The sequence below is a fragment of the Trichomonas vaginalis genome, chromosome IV (genome assembly GCF_026262505.1).
Source record: "Trichomonas vaginalis G3 chromosome IV, whole genome shotgun sequence".
Classification (NCBI taxonomy): Eukaryota; Parabasalia; order Trichomonadida; family Trichomonadidae; genus Trichomonas; species Trichomonas vaginalis.
In genome coordinates, this window is record NC_067206.1 from 2,282,616 (window position 1) to 2,306,480 (window position 23,865).

Here is a 23,865-nt window from a genome sequence, read left to right on the forward strand (position 1 = left end):
TATAAGAAAAAATACCCTAAATTTTATCAATTCTCTCAAATTATCTTTAAAGGAATTTGAAAATATGATATTATATATTTCAATAAGATTGATGAACTTTATGATTTTCGCTCTTCCATTTTGAATGAAAAAGTGAAATAGGATTGAGAGGGGTTAATTCAGAGAGGAAACCATAACAAGGTATAATATATTATAAACTGCAATATTAATCAGATATTTCGGTTAATATCAAACCGCTATCTGTTCTCAATATTTGAATGCAATCAAAATATTGAGAACTATTCAATAAACTTGAAAGCATATACTCGAATGTGTCCAGAAATTGATAACGAAGTAGATACAGAGCTTTATGATTTAGAGAACCCCTACGCTGATTTCTGCTATCATTCAGATATCGAATGCGATTACACTATTCCAACTCCAGATTTCTTTTCTCAAGTTTTAGGCTTTAATGTACCTTCACCAGTATCAGAATCAAATCAGAAATACACATATACACTAAAGAATGGTCAAGTGCTCGAGTTGGATCATCCTTTGCCAGACGGTTTCCCTATTGATATGATTAGCTCTGAAGAGCCATCAGTTCAATCCATCCCGCAAATCGAATACGGAAGAGATTGTTCTTCGATGAAAGAAGTCGTAATGTATGCCGCATGTGCTGCCTTACCAATATCTGGTTTGATAATGTATTTATTTACTTACAAGAAGAATCCGAAGGTAGCAGAGCGTATTCGTAATGTTACTCTTTCCTCATTTGTCACATGGGGAACTGTTTTATTGCTTCTTTTATAAGAAAGAAATTTTATATTTCATTTGTTTGTTTGAAATTTCTTCATTTATAGATCTAAATGTTTGTTTTATTCATTGTTTATAAATTGAAGGAGCCAATTTCTTTGATATGACATACTATTGCCATAAAAATTTGATACATTATTCAAAAATAATTCTTGAAAATTCGATTAGATATATCATGCACTATAAAATTACAGATAAAAATAATTCAATATTGCCTTAAAAACCTTTTCAAAAAGTGAAAATGTGTTGAGGAGTTCGAAATTTTTGAGGGTTTGGTTCTGAAATTAAAAACGACAAAAATAAATATTTTAAATAATTATTCTTATTACATATGGAACCATAAAAATTTTTGGATACTAGCGTTTTTTACAACTCTCAAAAATTGAATATCATTTAAAATATTTCATCATCTATTTTTACTAATCTTGTTGTATAATCAGAATTATTAAATTTCATATATAATATCAATTGTTCAAATTTCAAATGATTTTGACCATTCATCTCATAATTTTGAAACCAATTATTAAGGGTGCGCCCGGGGGATCATGTAAACTTCAGAATTTAGAACCTTAATTTTTAAGCAATTACTTGGTACCTAAATAGGTAGTAAAACTCTAAAAATATCAAAAAGTACAACTTGGCTCCATAATAATCCTGTCATGGTGGCAGTTTGTATTCCCTAGTATTTTCCTCTTGAATCTCTTTTTCTGTCGAAATTAAATTCAAATCTCAGAAGTAGAAGTGAATAATCGACTTATTGCTGCTATTATACGAATAAACAAATCCATTATATTATTTTTATTTACATAATATCTGTTTGAAGTTCATAATTCTATAAATTTTTCTTCAAAAACATTACAATCTTGATAGTTTTGATACTGTTTAATAGGTTTTTGGCACCTTATTTAGTAATTACAACGTATCGAGTCGATCTGAACTTAATTTTCGGAAATTTAAAATATTTATCATAAGTAAAATCTGATTTGAAATTTATGTTTAATTACTATATTTTGCATAATCCTAAGTAGCTTTTGTAAAAATTCATCAAAAAAAATTTTAACGTGCTTTAATTTTTTATTTTTTAAAATAATACATATTATTATATAACTAGAATATTTACAAATTTTACTGCTTTCAAAAATTTAATTCTCCTCCTCTCAAATAAACGTACATCCGGGTGGCCTGTTTTTTGCAAAAAATAAAATTTCATTTTTTTATGCTTAAAAAGTCGGAATTTTTATTTGCTTCTGGGATATATGATGGCTATATCAGACGCCCATTCTTTTTGATACTCAACATTAAACATAAAACTTAGCCGTTAAGGCTCTTCTGAAAATATTTTTTTTTCGCAAAATTTGCGAAAAAATCAAAAAATTTAAAAATCCTCGAATCTGCAGGGATTTTAAAAATTTCTTTTTAGTAAAACTTAAGGATATTGTATCAGATATATTGGTATGGGCAAATTCAATTTTAATACAATATTCATCGAGATATTGCGCTAACGAAGCGTTCAAAATTGAGAGGGTAATCCTCCTCCTCTCAAATAAACGTACATGCGGGTGCACCCTTAAAATTCATAAAATATGAATGTACGCATGTATATTAAAATTATTTTTGATTTATGTTATCAAGAATTGCGTAAATCATTTATTTTTACGTAATATAGTCATTCTTTTTACAACAAACATTGCTGTTACTTATTTTTATCCTATTTATTCAATCATTTGGTAGTTATACCCTGAAAACACTCGATAAATTCTTAGAAAAGATCAAAATGTAGTTTATTTTGATATTTAATGATGGCGAAGCCATATCAGTTTCTTGTATAGGTTAATCAATTGTTAAAATTATGAAATACATGCTATTTTTTGTGAAGAATTGAATCACATAAAATTTTAATAAATAGTAAAGAACGAGCATTTGAATTATGATAAAACTCCAAAAAAACGATGTGAAATGATAGATGGAAAAGGATACCTACATATTTTGGTAACAGAATTAAAAAGTTAGCAAAAGTAAGCATCCAACAGCTGATATTGGAACATGCAACAATTTAAATAGCTGTGGGGAAAAAAGACAAACATATTTTAACGAATATCAAACGAATTGAATTTTCACATAGGAACTTGATTAAGTTCAAGTAGTAAAAATGAAGATAATACTAAAAAGATATCTACATGTAAATAGGTTTTACCTAAATGAAATTTTGTTTGCGCAAAAAAAAATGAATTGTTTAAACAGGCCAGGTGACAAGTATTAAAGAATAGATGCCGTTTTGCCGTTTTTTATGTAACATGTTTCATGATGTCGAATGGAACATTCCACCAACAGTTCAGGCATGTGATTTATAATTGGGCTAAACCGTTTGTAAACTTCATAAAATACAAAGGTACATTCACTAGGCGATAACAGTAAAATGGGATGAAAATAGGATAAATAGCATCCCTATATAGTGCCTAACAATATTTATACGGGCCAAAAAAATTTGGCTAGAGATTTGGCGAGTTAGAAAACTTAGAAAATTGAGAGGGATTTTTATTTTTGAATTTTTTTTGGAAAGTTAAAATTGCGATTAAAAATCGATTTCCGGGAGAACTATGCATCTCATCATATATTTAAATCGATAAAAATATTAAATAATAGTTGAATAGTATAAATACGTGAAATTATGGCTGAATATACAGAAAAAATGAACATATTTGACATTTTTGAAAATTCATACGTTAGATGGTGACAAACTCATAAACTATACTTTAGCTAAGATTGATATATGGTTTCAACAACACATGGTTAAAATCGTAAAAATATTTTAGATTTCAAAAAGATATATATGGTAATATAATGGAACAGAGTCAACAAATAGCATGTAAAATATGTTATAATTAACTTTTTATTAGATCTAATAGTATATATCGAATGGTTTCCAGCTTTATGGTTAATTATTTTCTTTTCGAGCTTCTCTTTAACTGTTGTATTAAGGTTGTAAATTTTTGATGCTAGAAACTATGGAATCTTCTTTGCTGCTGCATTTTTCTTGAGAGTTCTTGCAATTTCGAATATATCTGCGCATTGTATGAAATGGGGGCTTTAAAATATCTTGAATCATAATAGGACTGCTTTTCCAAAGGAATGCTTATTTGTAAATCAGAGAGTTTCAAAATTGAGTGCAAGATTATCATCATAACTTAATAATTTTGTAGCGTTTTTTAGAAAAATGCTACAAAATTATCATTCTCAATTGAATGATGAATCGAAAGAATTTTGTAGCGTACGATTATTTTCCCTTGAAAAATAAATTAAAAATTTTTGTATATTTAATCATACTGTTTAATGAGCATCCTAATTTACTAAAAATAAAAAGACGATAGAAAATATTCAAAAAACTTGATGGCTTTAGATAGTCTTTTCGAGGAGTAACTTTTTCAGTGAATCGTCGAACGCTATCCACTCTCATAACATGTCCTCTTAATGTCCAAGGATATGCAACTTTTATCCCCATATTCATTGATCTTCCAAAATTTCAATATCAAATTAGGCTTCAAAGTTCCTAAAACTTTAGCCATGAATAGGATGTCAATCTTAAAGTCATTTCCTACCTCCTTCATACATGAAATTAAGAATAAAAGTTAATTTTTTAAAGTTTTTTAGTGATAATTTTTCAATGGAAAATAATCGTATGCTACAAAATTTTCGATTACTGATCGGGTGAGAATTTTGATTTTGGTGCGAAAAAGGAAGACAAGCTATTAACAAATCATTTACTGTTGTTCATCAAAAGAAGAAAACTTTGATAACAACTAATGATGATAAAATCAAGCTATCTTTTAATATTTTAAATTGATAAGACATTCAAAATATTTGAATGGTTTAAAATTTTCTTTTAATTTCTATAAGATATTATCATGATTATATAATAAAATTTAAATTTTTATTCAAAAAGGCAATATTTCAAACTTTTAATTTCAAAAATCTTAATTCTGCAATAAATGTATTTAATTGTAGCAAATTTAATGATCCTTCGTCATGCTTAGCAATTTGGAACTCATAAATTAATGATTTCTTCAAGTAAAATTCTGCATTATTTCAAAAGTCAATAATTCTCTAGTAACTTTTCTTCAAACCCTAACCATTATATTATATGTATAATGGAGAATAATTGCAAAGAAAGATAGCCGAATTTACTGGGTAGTTCTTGTGATGCGAAATAATTGCAAATTAACACCTAGTTTTAACAGCATCAATCTCTTTTTGCTCTCATTTAAATGCATTCGCACACTTTAATTTTGAAATATAAGAGTTTTGGAAATTATCAAATTTATCTGCTCAAATACTATAGATCTTCATAAGTGTTAATAGAATCATTAGCCTTACATATAGTGTTTAATATAATGATGCACATTATACTGGGATTCATTCCTTATTCATCTAGTTATTATAAGATTTACAACCCCATGAAAATTTAAAATTTTGTCAAAAATAGTGAATGTACCTTTTAAAATACCAACATTAATGAATTGTACAAATCATGCGGCAAAAAAGATAAATTACAAATAAGCAAATATATTGAAAATAAACGTACAGTAAAATCTTCTCATGAAAAAGGCAAAAACAGCAAGAAATCCAATACCAACAATTCAATCAACAATGGATCCTATTACAGAGAAGAGGCTTTTAGGGAATTTAAAGCCTCCAAGTCGAAATTATTCAACATCATCTCAACCAAAGCGTATAGAGAGAGTAGAATTGAAATTACAGCCTCCACCACAGGCAGCAGAAAATCTTTCAAAGCTTTCATCAATTCAACAATTTCAAAATGACTTCATCATTTTAGATAACGATGCTCAAAAGCTACATCAAATATCCTCGCCTAAGGACTGCGAGAAAATGTTTGATGCTGTTGCAGAAATTAAGGATTCAATGCCAATTTTTAAAAGCCACTGCAAGAAAATTGCAAAACAAAAGAAATTAAATGCTGAAGTAAGTCAAATATCATTCAACTTCTACAAAGACTATTCTGAGCAATTTGATATATTTGTTCAGAGAATGAATGCTTTTGGAGATCAAATCCATAATATTTATACACATGAAATTATCGCGCTTTTTCAAGCAATGGATACGTCTGTTAGTACTATATTTGATGCATGTAATAGAGACCCGGCTGCAAGATCTCTCTTACTACAATATCGTAAATACTGTGACGATTCGATGAAAAATGTTGATCAAACACTAGTGGACTATCTTGAAGATACAACTTTTACTGCTTTTACATCTGAAGAAATTGATCGCATTGCAGAAACCGCCAAAACTTTTGGAAGATTTTTCGAAAGAGATTTATACCCAGCCCTTCGTCAGTGCATCCCAACTAACGAACAATTACCAGATGCAATTCAAAAGTTTCACAAGAGTTATGTCCAACTCATTCCTTTAATCACAGGAGCACCAACGTTTGTCGAACTTTATTCTCAAGTATTGAAAGACTTAGATGTATTGAAAAAGGATATGTCTGTAGTACGAAAAGAAGTTGGTGATGAACGTATTCTTAAAAAAGAGACAAGGGTTGAAATAATTCAAAACGAATCTGAGAACAATGATGAAGATAAAGATGATTTTCATCCCGCTCTAAGAGCATTGGCTGCTTATTTCAATACTACAATTAATGAAGATCAAAAAGTTTCTGATATTTTAGATGAAATACAGACAGCAGCGCGAAAGACTGTTAATGAATTGAAATCTACAATTACAAGGCTGCAAAATGAAATGGAAAGACCTGAAGGCGTTCCAAAAGACTTATATAAAAAGCAACTAACTGATATTAGAGAATTCAAAAAAGAATTGGAACAAAAAGTTAATAATGAAACAGATAGTTTTTGTAGAAGTATCATTTACTCCATTAAGAGTATGATATCAGATGCCAAAATTGATACCAATATTAGCTATGTACGTCAGATACAATATATTACTAATGAGTTAAGAAATACAATAAGCAAAAACAATGAAAATGCTGCAAAGTATCAAGTTGAAATAGAGAATTCTAAAGAATTTTTAAAGAAAATAGGCCCAATTGATGAAAATCTCCCGTTGGATAAAATGTTAAAGAACTCGTTTGCACAAGCAATGAACAATGAGAAAAATGCCAAGGAGCAGTTGAAATTGATTCAATATGAACAGCAGAAACTAAGAAGCGATTTAATGAATTTCATTTGTTCTGCATTTGTTATTGATGAGGCAGATATCAGCGATCAGAGTCTAAAAGAACTTTTTATTACCATTCAGCAAGAAATCAACCGAAATACCAATGAAATCAAGCGTGCAAGAGATAATTCCGCTCAAGTCTTAGAAGTTTATAAGATATCTAGGGACAAGATTGCTAAAATGCTCAATATTGAATGTACTGGATTTAATGTTGAAGAAGTTGAATCTGATTTTTCAAAACTTGAAAATCAACTTCAAATTAAGTTATCAAATGAAGTTATTTTCCAACAAAATATATATGTCTTCATCAAGAAGGTTGTTGATGCTTTATCACTCAGTGTTTCAATTACAGACCCGACTAGAGAAGAACTAAATAATTCAATGGCTGCAATCATTAAGAAGATCGAAAATGACCATGATACCTCAATCAAAATTCTTAACAATCAGCCTGATAAAGGATTGTTTAAGCTACCTGCTCTCTGTTATAAGTATTTCTTGCAATTATTCAGCTTAATAACAGGCGAAAAACTTAAAGCTGATCAGAACTTAGATTTGAAGTCTATGTTCGAAACATCTTTGAAAAGATTCACGGAGATCAAATCAGAAAATATTAGAGACATCTTTGGTGATTTAATCAATACTGAGAAATATATAACAAATAGAACCGCTGTGATTCAAAGGTTGCATGATGATGTCCAAGATGCAAGAATTATGAAAGAGCAACTTGCGAAGCTCCATCAAATTATCGATTCAATTACAATTCAGCTGAAGAATGAAGAAATGGTGTTCATTCCAGGAACTAAGCAGCTTGAAGCTCTTGCATCTATATCTGCTTCTTTACTTGTACTCCGAAATGAAAAAGAAGTTGAATCAAATAATGTTATTCAAAGTGTAGCGGATATGAATAACACTCTCTGTGAACTCATTTCAGCAGGAAAGTTTTCACCAGAGAGAACTAGATCTTTGCTGATTTATCAAAATGAGCTCAAAGAAATGATTGAGCAGATGAGGAATGGCAATACTAAATATTAAATGTTTGTATGTTTTATATTATCTGCAATGGTATTTTTTACTTGGAAAAACTAAATATAAAAATGTTAAAAATTAATAATATCGAACTAATGGACGTCTAAAAGTCGAGATTAAATAGAATGCCATTATGAAAATCAAGGCCAACAAAGCTTCAAACTACAGAACTAACGATAATTAAAAAAAATTATTAAGAAATAACTGGATTAACAGGAAAATAATCAGTAAATCAGGGAAAATATTAATTTTATAATATATTTACTTTCCAAAATTTTTTTGAAAATATGATTTTAATTGAGATTTTCGAGTTTTGTAATTTCATTTTTGATTTTTTGAATTTTTTTTTGAAATTTATTCTTAGCGTTAACATGAACAATCTATATAGGATTTGAATTATAGTTGTAATGCTAAAGCAAAATATGAATAAATCAAGGTATTTTAAAATGTTTGTTCGATTTCATACAATTTTTGTCATTTTACTTAGATCCTGATTTATATTATTTTAATAATCAATCTTGAAAATCGTTTTTATTCAATTTCAGACCTTTCAAATTAATTTTTGTGTTCAAATTTAATTCCTCATTAATATCAGATTACTCCAAAGGTTCAGAAAATAATGAATTCCGAACACTTTGAAAACGATGAAATTTGTAAACCATCGTTTTCTGAAGCCGCTAGAAACGATAAAAGAATTCACTTCATTTACAGCAATGTCAGTATTTGCTAACACCCCAGAAGCTCCTCCGGATGCCATTTTCGGCGTCGCCACAAAGTACAATGCCTCCAAGCTCGAGAAGAAGGCTCTTCTTTCTGTCGGTGTTTACCGTACAGAAGATGGCAAGCCATACGTTTTCAACTGCGTTCGCGAAGCTGAGAAGAAGATGCTCGGCAAGCACAGCAAGGACTATCTCCCAATGACAGGCGATGCTGCCTTTGTTAAGGCTGCTCGTGAATTCCTTTGGGGCCCAGTTCTCCCAGAGATTGCTGACAGAACAGCATCAATTCAGTCATGCGCTGGTACTGGTGCTCTCTACTTAGTTGCCAGATACGTCAAGGACCACCTCAAGGTTCCAAAGATCCTCCTCTCCAACCCAACATGGGCTAACCACAAGGCCATCTTCAGCGAACAGGGTCTCGAACTCGGCACATACGCCTGGGCTAAGGACTGCCGCCTCGACATCGACGCTTGCATCAAGTCCCTCGAAGATGCTCCAGAGGGCTGCGTTGTCCTTCTTCAGGCATGCGCTCACAACCCAACAGGCATTGATCCAACACCAGAACAGTGGAAGAGAATCCTCGATGCTGTCAAGGCTAAGAAGCACATCCCATGCTTCGACTTCGCCTACATGGGTTGGGCATCTGGCGATCCAGACACAGATGCTTCTGTTATTCGTAACTTTGCTAAGGAAGGCAACTTCTTCTTCGTCTGCTTCTCCTTCTCAAAGTGCATGGGTCTCTACGGTGAGCGTGTTGGCTGCGTTCATGGTGTCTGCGCTAATGCTCAGGAAGCTAAATGCGTTGGCTCTCAGTTCGCCACAATCGGCAGATTCACATACTCCGTCTGCCCACAGAACGGTTCATACATCGCTACAGAAGTCATCAACGACCCAGAGCTCCACAAGATGTGGCTTGAAGAGCTCAAGGTCATCTCCAAGAGAGTTATCGACATCCGTGCCAAGTTCGTCCAGCTCCTCGAAGAGAAGTCCGGAAAGTCCTTCGATTTCATCGCTCAGCAGAAGGGTATGTTCGCTCTCACAGGCCTTACACCAGACGAGGTCAAGATCCTCGGTGAGGAGGAAGGCGTCTTCATCCCAGCAAACGGCCGTATCTCTGTCCCAACTCTTAACAACTCTAATGTTGACTTCGTTGCCCAGGCTGTTGCAAACGTTGTTGCAAAGCGCAAGTAAATTTTAGCTTCTTTTTTTAAAAGAGATGATTACCAGTTAATTTCATTCTCTCATTTTTATCCACAGTAAAGTTCTCATTGTTCAGAAATCATATTTTTTTTTATTCAAATTGATTTCCGAAATATGAAATTCACTTTTCGCGATTTCATCCTCATACAATAACGTAAATTATTTACATAGGAATAGAATCAATGTTAATACTATTAGATTAGATAAAAACCTTTTAGAATAATATTTTTTAGAAAGTCTTTCAAAATATAGAGTATTGGTATGTAAGAGTAGCCTAGTTACACTTAGGACATTGTTATGACTTATTGATACTTGATTATAACAAATATATATTTGAAATGAAATTTTGAGTTGAACATTAACGTATTTTAAAGTAATTTATCTCAGAGATGAAGCGCGTAGGAAATTTCGAATAGAATAATCAATTTTGTTGATAATAATATAGAGATTTAAGAAAATAACAAATTCATTTAATGTAAAACAATATTATGCATTGTTTGACCCAACTTTTGGTTGAGCATCGCGAGGATAGACAACATCATCTATTCCAAGAATGAATTTCAAGAAAGGTGGGAATGGTTGATTATAAACACGCATATAGATGAATAAGAAAACACCAATTATTGAGAAAAAGAAAACAACTTCCATTATTTTGATTGGGCGAATTTTTTCGCGAATGAAATCCATTTGTTCTGGAGTAAGTTCTTGCTCTTCACTACCCTCAGCTTGGACATTAGTTGTTGGCTTTTCTGTTGGAGCTGGAGTTTCAACAACAGTTCCTTCTGTTCTCATATTTTTTTTTGGAGATTTTTGATCGAAAATTTTTTTGGAATAAAAGTGACAAAAAACGATTACACTGCGTTATTCTGATAATTGCACAGACGATTCTAGCATTTTTACACTATAGAATCATTAGAATGTCTAATCTGGCACATTTGATCCTATAAGATCATCAATTCCTAAATGATTTTTGATTCTGAATTGAAATTTTTGAATGAAGGTATGATTTGTCATGAATTCACTTATACAGAAGACAATTATAAATAATACATATTTGAACGCATTGCGTATATATGATTTGAGATTTCAAATCGAACCAAGATGTGAATAAAGCCTCACCTTTGCATATTTCAACATATGCACCTTGTAGAGCAAAAAGCACATAGAAATAATATCGGATATCTGTAAATTTTGAAATTTGCATGAAATCTTTGATGGTGTTCAGTTTTAATAATTCCAATATACTGAATACTAAGAGTATATTCAATAGGCATTTCATTACTGCAGAAATATCTATTTGTGTTTACCAAGACGATCAAGATCGAAGAAAGATGACGATTAAAAAATCGTAAACTTCAGAATCGTCAATGACTGACTACTGGGTCCAGCTCTTAACAGCAGAAGACGAGTGCAAAAAGATTGTTGAGGATGCAGAACGCGAAGGAAAAGAGAAAAGAGAACAAAAGTCTAAGGAAGCTACTAAAAAGGTCGAAGAATTAAAACAAAAATATGCTCAGGAAGTCGAATCAAAGAAGGCTCAAGCTGCAAAAGAAATCGAAGAACTTAAGAAATCTCTTGAGGAAGAACGTAAGAAACAATCTAAGGAAGCTGCTGATAAAATCCGCAACCATAAGCAACAAGTTGTAGACCTTTTAGTTAAGACTGTTTTAGATGTTCGCATTCAATAAATTTACAGACTTATATTTGATTAAAAACGTTAAAATAATCTATACTCAAAATCCCTTTATTTTTACTTTAACTAAACATTCACAATAATAGTCCGGTTCATGTGCTATGAAGTCCATATCATGCTTTTACCTGCTTTAGGTAAATAGCATATACACATATATCAAATATATATTTAACCATTATAAACATTCTAGATCATACATACACATAATGAATTCTTAGAGTGTACATGTAAAGCACCAATACAATGATTTTTGAAAATTTATTTCAATTTATTGTCAATTAATTTCTTCTTGGATTAAACCACAAGAAAATTTACACTGTTCTTAATATGAATTTACTTCTATTAGTGGACCATAAATTAAGAAAGGAATCGAACAATTTTCTACGGATCTCAGATAATTGATTTTATCATCAAAATAATCATTCTTATATTTTCCAAATACCAAAATTAACTTCGAAGCCCAAAATTATGATGAGTAGATAAAAAGAAAGAAATATTTGTAATGATTTTTCATAATGTAGACACGATATATATGATTTATTCAATTTACATGATACAGAAACAGTTTCTTAGTTGAAGAAAAAGCTCGGTAAGAGTTTTCTTTGTTCATCTTCGGTAGGTGCACTTGGTGTAGAACCAGTAGGCGGGAGGACAAAAGATCCACTTAGTCTAGCTTCATCAGCATATTTGACGTGAATTGGGCGAGAACCTTCCACGATGATTTGATTATTCATTGACATGGCCTCAGTTGCAGCTTCCTGAGTTTGATACCTAACGAAGCAGCGCCAGTATTGAGGATCAGTCGAATCAACAGAGTGTGGTGAAACTTGAGTAATTTCACCGAATCTTGAAAAAATTTGGTAAACACCGTTAACGTCAATGGATAAAGGCAAGTGCTTAATGTATAACATCGTGGAAAGTTTTTCGTGCTTTTCTTGGCTTTCAGCATATTTGGCAAGAAGTCTTTTGTTGCCTATTGACATTCCATCAATAGCTTGAATAGCAGCATGAGCTTGTGAAAGCTCCCTAAATTTTACGAATCCAAAACACTTGGACTGGCCAGTTTCGAGATTAATCATAATTTTACTACTTATGATTTCTCCGTATTGAGAACACAAATTCCTTAAATCCTGCTCTGTAAAGCGAGGAGGAATATAATTGATAAATACATTAGTAGAAGGTGTGATTACTTGTGATCTTGGCCTTCGACCAGATGCAGGAGTTCTCTGAAATGATTCGGATTGTGGACGTGGACCCCTAAAAGCTGCTCTTGCTCTTGGCTGGGCAATTGGTGGATTTTGGTTGGGGTTATGCATTTTTGATAAATATTTTTACTTGAAAAAAATTTAACCAATTATCGTACTCAATTCAAAATAATGACGGTTGTAAACAAAATAGAATATGGCCGAACAAGAGTTCGCGATTGCGATCCAAAATCATTGATCTAATAGCAAAATTTCTTAGTCACGGATTTCACATAAGCTTATGAAATTGTAAATTTTACACTTTTGTAAAGCGTATCGTCTCATCTGTAATTCAGAAACATAATACCTTGTTTATTATACTAGTGACATGATTGAGATTGTAAATAATCGAACAATTCGGTGTTTTGTCGTTTTCGACAAGCTTTTCCATTCAATTTTTTGCACAAAACAATTTGTATTTTTCACTCCTCAAACTCATAATTGTGACTTATTGTGATGGTCAAATGCCTTAGATTTTTATAGAATATAATCTATGAGTTGATTACTTAATAATTCTTGCTTTTTGAAATTTACTGTCAAGCGAATTAATTGCTAGACTTGATTTTTAACTAAAAGTTATTATTAGTTAAAGAATTAAACCTGAAATTCAGCTATATATCTTCATTTAACTCATATTGGGAATATATTTCATTTAATTTTAACTTTTTTAGAATCCATCTGAAAAAAATGCTGTAAATGCTAATTAGCGAAAACGAATTTTCTTTCGAGATCTATAGTAACCTAATTTTAATAAAATATAACTTGTTCTTGTTGGTAAAAACATTGTTGACGCCTCTGTTTGAGTCCTTGCCAAAATTATTTGGTTAGATCTTCTATCAGCAACGAATGATCTATATAATAGTATAAAGAGATGTTAAGTTTCAATTACAAACATTAAATGCATTTCATTTCATACCAAAATAATTTGTTTAAACTAACAATATATAACCGCATAAAGAAAATATTTCAAACATATGATTAAATTATCGGAGGATATAAACTGGTTTCATCGTTGCTGCTTTAGGACGAAATCCAATAACTGAGCAAGCTGATTCACGCAGAGTACATTTTCCCGATTTCTTTGGCTTTGTTGAAGTTGGTAAAGTGATTTTTGGAATAATCGGCATAGAATGTGGGTTATCCTTTTCAATTAAATTTACAAGATCATCAGCACTAGGCCTTAAGTTTGGATCGAATTCAAGCATGCGTCTTAAAATCATTCTCATTCTTTGAGAGCATGTTGGTGGAACTGTAATTTGTGTTGTGGAAATAAAGTTAACAATCTCATCTTCGGACTGCTCCTTCCAAGGGAAGCATCCAAAAAGCATTGTATATAAGGTCATTCCTAATGACCAAATGTCAGCGGCCATTGGATCGAACTGAACACTATTGAAACATTCTGGAGGACAGTACAGAAATGTACCTGAGCAATGGTTCTTTCTTGCATTGTTTAAAACTTCAGTAGAAATTCCAAAATCGATTAATTTTGGTATCATGTTTTCATCAAAAACAATATTTTCTGGTTTGATATCGCGATGGCATATTTTTCGGCTATGCAAGTAGCTAAGAGCTTTTGCTAATTGCAAGATAATACGATAACATTGAACTTCTCCGACTGTTCCAAGTGAAGTTATATAATCGAAAAGGTCACCATTTGAACAATATTTTATGACTACCATAATAACCTCTTCGTAGTAAAGTATTTCATAAAGTTTGCAAATATTTTTATGTTTAACCTTTTCTAAAATGCGTAGTTCTTGCTCAAACATTTCGAGTTGCGATAATTTCATTAAAACTAAGCGAGAAACAACTTTGCAAGCCACCATTTTTCCAGTTTTATTATTCATTGCTTTTATTACAATTGATGTTGCACCTTTTCCAATAGTATCAATATATGTGTAGTGCCCAAATTCCTTATTGAACACGACAGGAACATCACCAAGCATTACGCACATTTCCGACATGGTATATATAATATTGCGTGTCTTTAGAATTTATTCTTTTGTTAGGAAAGAAAAATAATTTGAAAAATTTTACTGTATTAAATCAATTAAAGAAGAAACAAAGACAATCTAATCTTAACAAAATTGTGAACTATTCAATATTATTAAAAATAAACTATTGAAAATTACAAATGAATAACCGATTATTTTTGAAAAATACGAATACAATAAGTTATATTAAAGCATAATATTGATAATATTATTGACTACATTTCCTATCGCGGTTCAAAAGCTTTTATCCAATTTCAGTATTAAAAAAAGTGGAAATGTTATTGTAGAAGATCGGGATATTCCAATTTACGAAGTTTTTAAATTCAGCTCAAATTGAATTTCAAAGATAATAAATCTGTTAAAATAAATAAGTGAGTCATATAAAATTAATATTGAAATTTAGTCAAATAAAATTCTATTTACGAAATTAACCCATTTTCACTTTGTGAAGTTTACAATTGACAATAAATTTAATTCACCTACATTCTGTAGAATAACAATGAATGCTTTTTAAAAAATAATTGTCACTTTTGTAATTCAGTTTATTTTTGCTATTCAAAAAATCTTCCAGAATTTTAATTGATATATGGATTAAATAGCTACCGTAACACGTAATTCTTATACTTTGACATAATTTGTAGTTATAGAACGATTTTACAATTTCTTCCATTTTAATTTATCATTAAATATATGAAATAAGCAGCAAATATTTATCAGCATGCTTCAAAACTTTAAATATACTATCAAGATATTTAATATATTCAAATTATTGTTCAGATTTGAAAAATTTTTGGATATTTCATCAAAAATATATTGGAATAGGTGTGAATCACATATCATTCAATATCAGTTTTGAGGATTAATTGAATTTACTATTTCTTCCGGACAATTAATTGAGAAGCATTAATTTTAAACGTAATTTGTCAAAATTTTAGTTGTTATGTCGGACTTCTATACTGACGACCGCAGGGTACTCTGCCTGGAGGATATCGACATCCCAGAAGATCTATCCGATGTCATTAATGTGGAGACATCTATTTGGTCCTTTAATGGTAATAATCAAGATGAAATAAGTGGTTTCGTGATCCCACTGATTTTGGGAGGAAAAGTGCGCGCATATTATGTATATCAGTTAATTGATGCATTTGCGTGCTACAATCCCTTATTAATGGCACAAATATCCAAATTGTATAATCAGATTGCAACCGCAGTTCAAATCCCAGTTGAACCACGCGATATATCAAAAGCTCTATCCAATGTCCTCCGTTCATATGGATACATTGAATAAAAGGAGAAATATGAAGTTGAAGCCGATAAAGTCCTTAATATATTCACTGAAGGATCCATTCCCTACATCATTGCATGGGACCAAATAGATGCCCTTCGACAGAAAACACTTGAACTTGATTTTCATGTTGATATGACATTCGAAATCAATGAATTTCCGCTGACATTACTGGAAATAAGTGCAAAATATGGAGCAAACGAATGTTTTAACTTCCTTATAGCAAATGGGGCATCCTTCAATGCCACACTCACAAAATATGCAATTGAAGGCGGATCATTTTCTATCATTCATTTCTGTGAGCAACAGAATTTAGCATTTGATTTTGATTGCTACAGAATTGCAATTCAAAGCCACAAGAACAACATTGCTGATTGGCTTTTGACCCATTATCAATGCGCAGTCGTTCAAATTCCTGATTGCGTACATTACAGGAATACATTAGCCGCACTCTTTTCATATCAAAATGGATGTGATATTCAATTCAAATCAACTGCATTAAATGAAACATGCTTCACAGAAGCAGCAAAGTGCGAAAACTTAGCTTTAGCAAAATATTTCAGAAGTAAAGGTGCTGTTATCGACATCAATCTGGGCAGAGAACCAGGAGAATCACCACTCATCAGAGCTTGCAGGAAGAACAACTATGAGCTGATCCAGTTCTTACTCGATTTAGGGGCAGATGTGAACTTTGTTGCAGGAGAAATGAAGTATATCCAGTATAATGCAATTGCCTACGCTTGCAATACAAATAATTATGAAATGGCGAAATATTTTATCGAAAGGCATGCAGACGTTAATTCTATCACTATCGATACACAAGGAATGAGAACAATGTTTGCAGGATCAAGCGTAAGGTTCTTTAAGACGCCTCTTTGGATCACTTGCATGCATGGATACTACGATATTGTCAAATTACTTGTTGAACACGGAGCAAATATATTGATATTATATTGATAAGAACGGAAAGAAACTTAACAAAACTGCTCTTTCAATGGCATGTCGCGGAAAGTTCCCTCAAATTGCTGAATATCTCATTGATAACGGTGCCGACATTAACACAACTGTTGATAATGATGAAACAGTATTAAGCATCGCCAGTGAAAAAGGTTTCCTTGAAGTTGTCAAAGTTTTAGTTTCAAAAGGAGCTAATGTCAACCAACCATTAAATGCTTTGCCATTAATTGGCTGCTGCTCGCATAAATTCCCTGATGTTGCAAGATATTTGGTTAAAAATGGTGCAAATATTAACTTACCAGACAAATTCGGAGTTTATCCATTGACTGCAGCAATAAAAACAAACTCATTAACAATGGTTAAAGAAGTTGTGGAGTTAGGAGCTGACATAAAGCAGGATGACTTTATTAAATTATGTTTAGAAAACAAGTCCACTGATATTTGCAAATACATAGTTTCTAAAGGTGCCAAAATCACAAAAGAAAATATTTTCCAAGCTATTGACAGCAAATCAGTAGAATTTATCCAAATTTTGTTTGAAGATATCAAAAATGTTGATGATGAATTCAAGAATGAAGTATTCTTAAGGGCTTTTCGTGAAGCAGAACTTAATACAATCAACTATTTGACTCAAACAGGCTACAGGAACACAAATTTCAAGAAGGATGATCTTAAGCTAGGATTGTTCAATGCATTGAAAGTTGGAACAGAGGATGCTGTTAATTATTACCTCTCAAATGGAGCCGATGTGAACATAATATTTGAGGAACGATTCACACCTTTATCATTTACCTGCTTCAATGAAAACATGAAACTTCTAGAATTTCTAGTAAGTAAAGGCGCTGATGTCAATTTACTTGATGTCGGACGACTCTCACCTTTATGCTATGCGTTGATATCAAAATATTCAAAATCTATTGACTTCCTACTTCAAAATGGGGCAAATCTAAATGACACCAACGTTGAAACTCTTCCTTTAGTTCTTGCATGCAAAGCAAGAAATCAAAGATTAGTTATGAAATTAATTGAATCTGGTGCTAATGTCAATATTGCAGGCTTAGATGGTGTTACTCCAATTGAAGCAGCCAAAGAATCAGGCATGCAAAAAATCATTAAGCTTATTAATTCGAAAAAGGATAATTAGAGTTCGTTTATCATGAATTCCTTTTATATATCGATTTTATTTTAATGATGCTACTTCTTCTAAGCAAAATTAAATTTTAATTTTTCATTTTATTGAAAATAATGTTTTTTAACATCTCATCTGCTAATTTTCCATCAGTGTAAACTATTAGTACATATGCTGAGTCCATATATCTGAAATTATTACTGAAAGTGGCTTATTAGTAGATGTAACTAAGTTTGATTGAAACATCGATTAAATTAGGATTAGACAATCAATATCATAACGAACAAGTTCTTCTGTAAATGAATATCTAATTTTTTTATTGATTGGTCATTAGTTATCAGTCGCCATACAGACTGCCAATCAACACAACAATGCATTTAGAGGAAACTAAGAAATTGAAATCTTGCAAAGTACAACAGATTTGCAATTCCCAATTTAACATCCGATAATGTGAAAACAAATATCTTTCAAGCAAATCAGCAATCAATAACTATTAGCTTTCTGGATTAAACTTTGATGACTCAACGAATATTAAATTTTTATTCGCAGGTTGGAGAATTTTTATGGTGCTTGATCAAAAATTTAACCAACCATTGGGTGATACAGCAGTATTTTGAACCAAAAAGTCTGCCACTCAATTAGCTGTCTAAATTTGAATCTTGGGCATAGATTCCTCTCAAATTTTTGAGAAGTGAATAAATTTTTTTGACAAATTCTCCAGGAACCGATCACTAATTTTGACGTCTTGAAAACGTTTTTGGAACTCTAACATCATAAACGACAAATATAAAAAAATGAATTGAGTTCTGACGATGAAATTGTAAATTGTAAACTATTGGCCGCATTTTATATCAATGACAGAACCAGAGTGTGTCATCGAAGAACTTCCTCTCATCCAGTCTAAGGAAACTACAGACAGAACACTCCTTCGTGTTCCACAGATTTCAGAGGAACATGTCGGTAAGGTTATCGAATTCCGCGGATTCCTCGCCAAGAACCGTAGCAAATTCCTTGTTATCCGTGACCAAATCGCTACAATCCAGGTTTACTCCTCTGTTAAGGCTAACATCCCAGTCGAGTCCTACGTCGAAATCAAGGGTACCGTTACAGTCCCAGAAAAGCCAATCACAGGCTGCACAAAGCAGAACTTAGAGATTCAGGCCCAGAGAATCCGTGTTGTCTCAAAGTCTCAGCAACCACTCCCAATTCAGGTCGAAGACTGCTCCAGAATCACTGAAGCCGATGAAGACCGCGAAGAAGAGGCTGAAGAGGCTGCCTTCAACCACGAAGGTGCCAAAGAAGAGGGTCCAAAGTTCGAGCTCCCAACAGATGCTGAGGGCAATCCAATTGACGAACAAGGCAACAAGCTTACACCAGAACAGGTCGAGAAGCGCAAGAAGAACTGGCTCAAGAAGCAGGAGAAGGCCAAGGCTAAGGAAGCCAAGAAGGCCAAGGCTGCCGCTGCTAAGGGCCCAACAGTTACACAGAAGCTCCGCCTCGACAACCGTGTCTTAGATCTCAGAACAGTCGCTAACCAGGCTATCTTCCGCCTCCAGTCCAAGGTTTGCCAATTCTTCCGCGAATTCTTACTTGCCCGCGACTTCCAGGAGATCCATACACCAAAGCTCATCCCAACAGCTTCCGAGGGTGGCTCCAACGTCTTCGAAGTTAAGTACTTCGACTCCAAGGCATATCTTGCTCAGTCTCCACAACTTTACAAGCAGATGGCTGTTGTTTCCGGCATGCCACGTGTCTTCGAAATCGGCCCAGTCTTCCGTGCTGAGAAGTCATTCACACACCGCCACCTTACAGAATTCACAGGTCTCGATGCCGAAATGGCCTTCGATACAAACTACCACGAGGCTCTCCTCCTCTTCCAGGAACTCCTCTGCACCGTTTTCACACGCCTTCAGAAGGAGTGCCAGCCAGAGATTGAGGCCGTCGCTTCCCAGTTCGGCGAGCACGTCAAGGAACTCGTCATCAAGCCATGCATCATCAACTTCAAGGATGCCGTCAAACTCCTCAACGAGAACGGCCACCCAGAGATGAAGCCAGACCAGGACCTCGACACAGAACTCGAGAAGTGCCTCGGCAGACTCGTCAGAGAGAAGTACGGCACAGACTTCTTCATCCTCGATAAGTTCCCAGCCGCCGTCCGCCCATTCTACACAATGCCAGATCCAGATGACCCAATGTACTCCAACTCTTACGATATGTTCCTCCGTGGCGAAGAAATCGTCTCCGGCGCTCAGCGTATCCACAACTCAGAACTCCTTCTCCAGTGCGCTGCTAAGAAGGGTGTCGATCTCTCCCCAATCATGCCATACGTCGAATCATTCCGCTACGGTGCTCCTCCACACGCTGGCCTCGGCTGCGGTCTCGACCGTATCACATTCCTCTTCCTCGGACTCCACAACGTCCGCCGTGGTTCCCTCTTCCCACGTGACCCAACTCGTGTCTCACCATAAAGCTTTTTAAGAAATTTTGACTTATTTTATCAAATTTATTGATTTTTTTTATAAATTTCCACAATGTTATTAAATTTTCTTTAGATTGAATACATTATACGGAATGATTATAATACAATGATGTTTTGGATCTGATATCCTATAATAATAGTATGTGTATGTTTTCTTGTTTGAAGATTTTGTAGCTGAGACGTAAATTACAGATTTTTTCTTTCATATCTTTGATATTGTCACAATCATTTGTCTTTGAAATTAAGGATTGATCGTTGTGCTGCTCTTAACTTCAAACTCCTTCTGCACGTTGTTCCAGGAAATATGAAAATTGTATTAGCCAATCTGTTGCTTGGAATAGGTAATGCTTATAAGAAGAAGATATGATGTTTATTTGACCAAGAAAATATACAAAAAAAAGGGATATCACGATAATGGATTTAAGAATTCATAGAATTATTAGTGCCCAACTTTAGAATTCAGTTCGTCATATGGACACTTTAAAAATTCCTCATGGTCTATTTCCTGAATTCTTTCTTATTGATCCAAGAAAACGAATTCTGTTATTTGTGAAGAGTCGGGAAAATTAAAGTTATTACATTACATGCAATGATTCTCTTTTTTCATTCAGAGAACAAAATTTTGCGCCCATTAATGTAAGAAAAAATTCAAAAAAATATCGAGAAGAGGACAATGCCTCCAAAAGCCAACGAAAGGGAGGCTGTGAAGGTTTCAGTTCGCCTTCGTCCGATGTCAGAGAAGGAAATCAATGCGGGTTTTAAGAAAATAGTCGAAATTGACAAGAAAACAGCAACAGTCAAAATACAAAATCCTCAAAATCAAACTATTACATTTACCTTCGACTATGGATTCCCTGAAGATTGTACACAAGAAGAAGTATACGAAGCCACTGCAGCACCAATAGTTTCCGGTGTCTTGGAAGGATTTAATGGAACAATATTTGCATACGGCCAAACAGGCACTGGAAAAACATACTCTATGGATGGAAAAACGCATGGTGAGCATCGAGGAATCATGCCACGTGCATTTGACCATATTTTTGAATATATTCAAGCAAATCAAGATTCTCATGAATTTTTAGTTACTGTCACCTACGTGGAAATCTATAACAATGAGTTACGTGATCTATTGGCAGAGAATCATGAGCAGCCATTGAAGATCAGAGAAGATGCACAGAAAAATGTTTACATCAAAGGAGTTTGCACCCACAAAGTCAAGAGTGTAGATGAACTCCATGCGCTACTCGCATACGGCAAGAAAAATCGCGTAGTCCGAAAAACAAATATGAACTCTGAGAGCTCCAGATCACATTCTATCCTTTCTCTAGTTATCGAAACGCTTACAAAGATCGATGGCCAAGATCACGTCCGTTCAGCTCGTCTGAATATGGTCGATTTAGCCGGATCTGAACGTGCAGCGAAAACGGGAGCAGAAGGTGTAGGTTTTACAGAAGGTGTCAACATCAACTACGAGCTCATGATCTTAGGCAACTGCATTGCTGCGCTTACATCCAAAGGCAGTCACATTCCCTACAGAGATTCGAAACTTACTATGCTTCTGAAGGATTCTCTCGGCGGAAATGCCCGCACAATGATGATAGCCGCCCTCGGACCAGCAGACTACAACTTTTCCGAGACAATGTCAACGCTCAGATACGCGGAAAGAGCCAAGAAGATCGAGAACAAGCCGAAAGTGAACATGGACCCAAAGGATGCCCTTCTCCTTCAGCTCAAAGAGGAATTGGCCGCTCTCGAATCGCAGATTCAGCAGAAAGACCAGTTGTCCGCACAGATGGGAGCATCAGACGACGTCATTGCCATGATGGAAGCGAAACTGGAGGAGGAGAGAGCGGAGATCGCCAAGCAGTCGAACATGGCTGAGAAAGAGAGGATAGAACTGACGAAAAAGATGGAGCAGAGACTGAAGGAGATTGAAGCAGAGAAAGCGAAGAGAGAGTCATTCCAAGCGAAGTTGGAAGAACTCACGAAAGCTCTGGAGACATCAAACAAGTCACAGCTGATGCAGAGAACAACACAGAACGAGAAGCAGATCGAAGAAGCGAGGAAGAAACTCGCAATGAGAGAAGAGAAATCCAGAAAAATGCAGGAAGAAATGGAAGCGAGAAGAAGACAGCAGGAAGAGAAAGAGAGAGAAGTTTCAAGTCTGGCACAGAACGTAGAAAACGTCGTGTCACAGTTCCAAGACTTAGTCGACAGATACAAAAACTTGAAAGTGATGCTCCCTGAAGTCCAGAAAACAATTAACGGAGACAGAGTTCAGTTGGCCGAGCACCAGGAGTCACTGGCCCAGCAGTTGGACTTGCTACAGCAGATAGTGGACAACTTCATCCCGCCAAGCGAAGTGGAGAGAGTCAAGAACCAGTTCACGTACGACAAGGACAGCGACAAGTGGAACGAGAAGAGCATCGACAAGAAGGAACTTGTATCGGCAGTTTTGCACACAGAGAGGCCAAAGTCAGCTTTGGGAGGAACCCGGCCACTGGCAAAAACTGGCGGTTTCAGGGCCACGACACCGCAGTCTATGGATGGAAATGACTTGATAGAGAACGAAATGCCCCCTGCACCTGTTCCAAGTAGGCTCAGACAAGGGCCAAAGAAAATTCCGAGAAGATTAATCGGAAGATCTGTTGAAGTTGCTTTGAAACCAACTCAAACAGAGTTAACGATTACTATATGATTATTATTTATTGTTTTATAAATGTTTGTATTATTTTATTTATAAATCTTATATATTTTGATAAAATATGGAAGCAGAAACATAAAATACTCGATTTTGTTAATATTCATTCTAATAATTCATTATAAAAAATGAAATTTTATAATTCTCGAATTTGATAAAATGGACCCATGTAACTAGACTACCTTTGCTAATAAGTACATTTAGCCGTAAAATGTTCATATATACGATGCGATAAAATTAAATTTGGAGATTAAATTCGGCGGATACATTGAATTCCCATTTCAGGAAGAGTGGTTATACAACAAAATTTCCAATTAGAAATAGTCATATGCTTAAATAACAATGCTACTTATTTTAATTTTGGAACAAAATATTAGTGAAATTGCAGAATGTATAGCGAGAATATCACTGCCAAAATTTCCATTCCGAGGGATGCTATAACATTCATACG

The 23,865-nt window shown here is 33.8% G+C and overlaps 11 protein-coding genes across 11 annotated transcripts, besides 3 other annotated features; 8 read left to right on the top strand and 3 right to left on the bottom strand.

Annotated features, from left to right (window-relative positions):
• Positions 1 to 304: 304 nt before the first annotated feature.
• Positions 305 to 1,155, top strand: TVAGG3_0013800 (uncharacterized protein; the record flags this gene model as incomplete). Its single annotated transcript, XM_001579707.1, has 1 exon — positions 310 to 792. The coding sequence occupies one exon, from the start codon at positions 310 to 312 to the stop codon at positions 790 to 792; it is 483 nt and encodes a 160-aa protein (XP_001579757.1).
• A 168-nt stretch (positions 1,156 to 1,323) lies between these two features.
• Positions 1,324 to 2,362: a mobile genetic element.
• Positions 2,363 to 3,178: 816 nt separating this feature from the next.
• Positions 3,179 to 3,982: a mobile genetic element.
• A 525-nt stretch (positions 3,983 to 4,507) lies between these two features.
• Positions 4,508 to 5,322: a mobile genetic element.
• A 20-nt stretch (positions 5,323 to 5,342) lies between these two features.
• TVAGG3_0013840 (uncharacterized protein) lies at positions 5,343 to 8,329 on the top strand (the record flags this gene model as incomplete). The annotated part of the gene is made up of 1 exon (XM_001579706.1): positions 5,389 to 8,019. The coding sequence occupies one exon, from the start codon at positions 5,389 to 5,391 to the stop codon at positions 8,017 to 8,019; it is 2,631 nt and encodes an 876-aa protein (XP_001579756.1).
• Positions 8,330 to 8,721: 392 nt separating this feature from the next.
• Positions 8,722 to 10,011, top strand: TVAGG3_0013850 (aspartate aminotransferase family; the record flags this gene model as incomplete). The annotated part of the gene is made up of 1 exon (XM_001579705.2): positions 8,727 to 9,923. The coding sequence occupies one exon, from the start codon at positions 8,727 to 8,729 to the stop codon at positions 9,921 to 9,923; it is 1,197 nt and encodes a 398-aa protein (XP_001579755.1).
• A 334-nt stretch (positions 10,012 to 10,345) lies between these two features.
• On the bottom strand, positions 10,346 to 10,744 carry TVAGG3_0013860 (uncharacterized protein; the record flags this gene model as incomplete). The annotated part of the gene is made up of 1 exon (XM_001579704.1): positions 10,419 to 10,724. The coding sequence occupies one exon, from the start codon at positions 10,722 to 10,724 to the stop codon at positions 10,419 to 10,421; it is 306 nt and encodes a 101-aa protein (XP_001579754.1).
• A 549-nt stretch (positions 10,745 to 11,293) lies between these two features.
• Positions 11,294 to 11,768, top strand: TVAGG3_0013870 (uncharacterized protein; the record flags this gene model as incomplete). The annotated part of the gene is made up of 1 exon (XM_001579703.2): positions 11,300 to 11,620. One exon carries the CDS (start codon positions 11,300 to 11,302, stop codon positions 11,618 to 11,620), a length of 321 nt encoding a protein of 106 aa, XP_001579753.1.
• A 426-nt stretch (positions 11,769 to 12,194) lies between these two features.
• TVAGG3_0013880 (RNA binding) lies at positions 12,195 to 13,150 on the bottom strand (the record flags this gene model as incomplete). Its single annotated transcript, XM_001579702.2, has 1 exon — positions 12,195 to 12,941. One exon carries the CDS (start codon positions 12,939 to 12,941, stop codon positions 12,195 to 12,197), a length of 747 nt encoding a protein of 248 aa, XP_001579752.1.
• A 702-nt stretch (positions 13,151 to 13,852) lies between these two features.
• On the bottom strand, positions 13,853 to 14,833 carry TVAGG3_0013890 (protein serine/threonine kinase protein; the record flags this gene model as incomplete). The annotated part of the gene is made up of 1 exon (XM_001579701.1): positions 13,853 to 14,833. One exon carries the CDS (start codon positions 14,831 to 14,833, stop codon positions 13,853 to 13,855), a length of 981 nt encoding a protein of 326 aa, XP_001579751.1.
• Positions 14,834 to 16,283: 1,450 nt separating this feature from the next.
• On the top strand, positions 16,284 to 17,105 carry TVAGG3_0013900 (protein ubiquitination; the record flags this gene model as incomplete). Its single annotated transcript, XM_001579700.1, has 1 exon — positions 16,284 to 17,105. One exon carries the CDS (start codon positions 16,284 to 16,286, stop codon positions 17,103 to 17,105), a length of 822 nt encoding a protein of 273 aa, XP_001579750.1.
• A 37-nt stretch (positions 17,106 to 17,142) lies between these two features.
• TVAGG3_0013910 (spectrin binding) lies at positions 17,143 to 18,249 on the top strand (the record flags this gene model as incomplete). Its single annotated transcript, XM_001579699.1, has 1 exon — positions 17,143 to 18,249. The coding sequence occupies one exon, from the start codon at positions 17,143 to 17,145 to the stop codon at positions 18,247 to 18,249; it is 1,107 nt and encodes a 368-aa protein (XP_001579749.1).
• An 817-nt stretch (positions 18,250 to 19,066) lies between these two features.
• Positions 19,067 to 20,766, top strand: TVAGG3_0013920 (aspartyl-tRNA synthetase family; the record flags this gene model as incomplete). Its single annotated transcript, XM_001579698.2, has 1 exon — positions 19,089 to 20,702. The coding sequence occupies one exon, from the start codon at positions 19,089 to 19,091 to the stop codon at positions 20,700 to 20,702; it is 1,614 nt and encodes a 537-aa protein (XP_001579748.1).
• A 389-nt stretch (positions 20,767 to 21,155) lies between these two features.
• Positions 21,156 to 23,853, top strand: TVAGG3_0013930 (kinesin-related family; the record flags this gene model as incomplete). The annotated part of the gene is made up of 1 exon (XM_001579697.1): positions 21,387 to 23,411. One exon carries the CDS (start codon positions 21,387 to 21,389, stop codon positions 23,409 to 23,411), a length of 2,025 nt encoding a protein of 674 aa, XP_001579747.1.
• Positions 23,854 to 23,865: the final 12 nt, after the last annotated feature.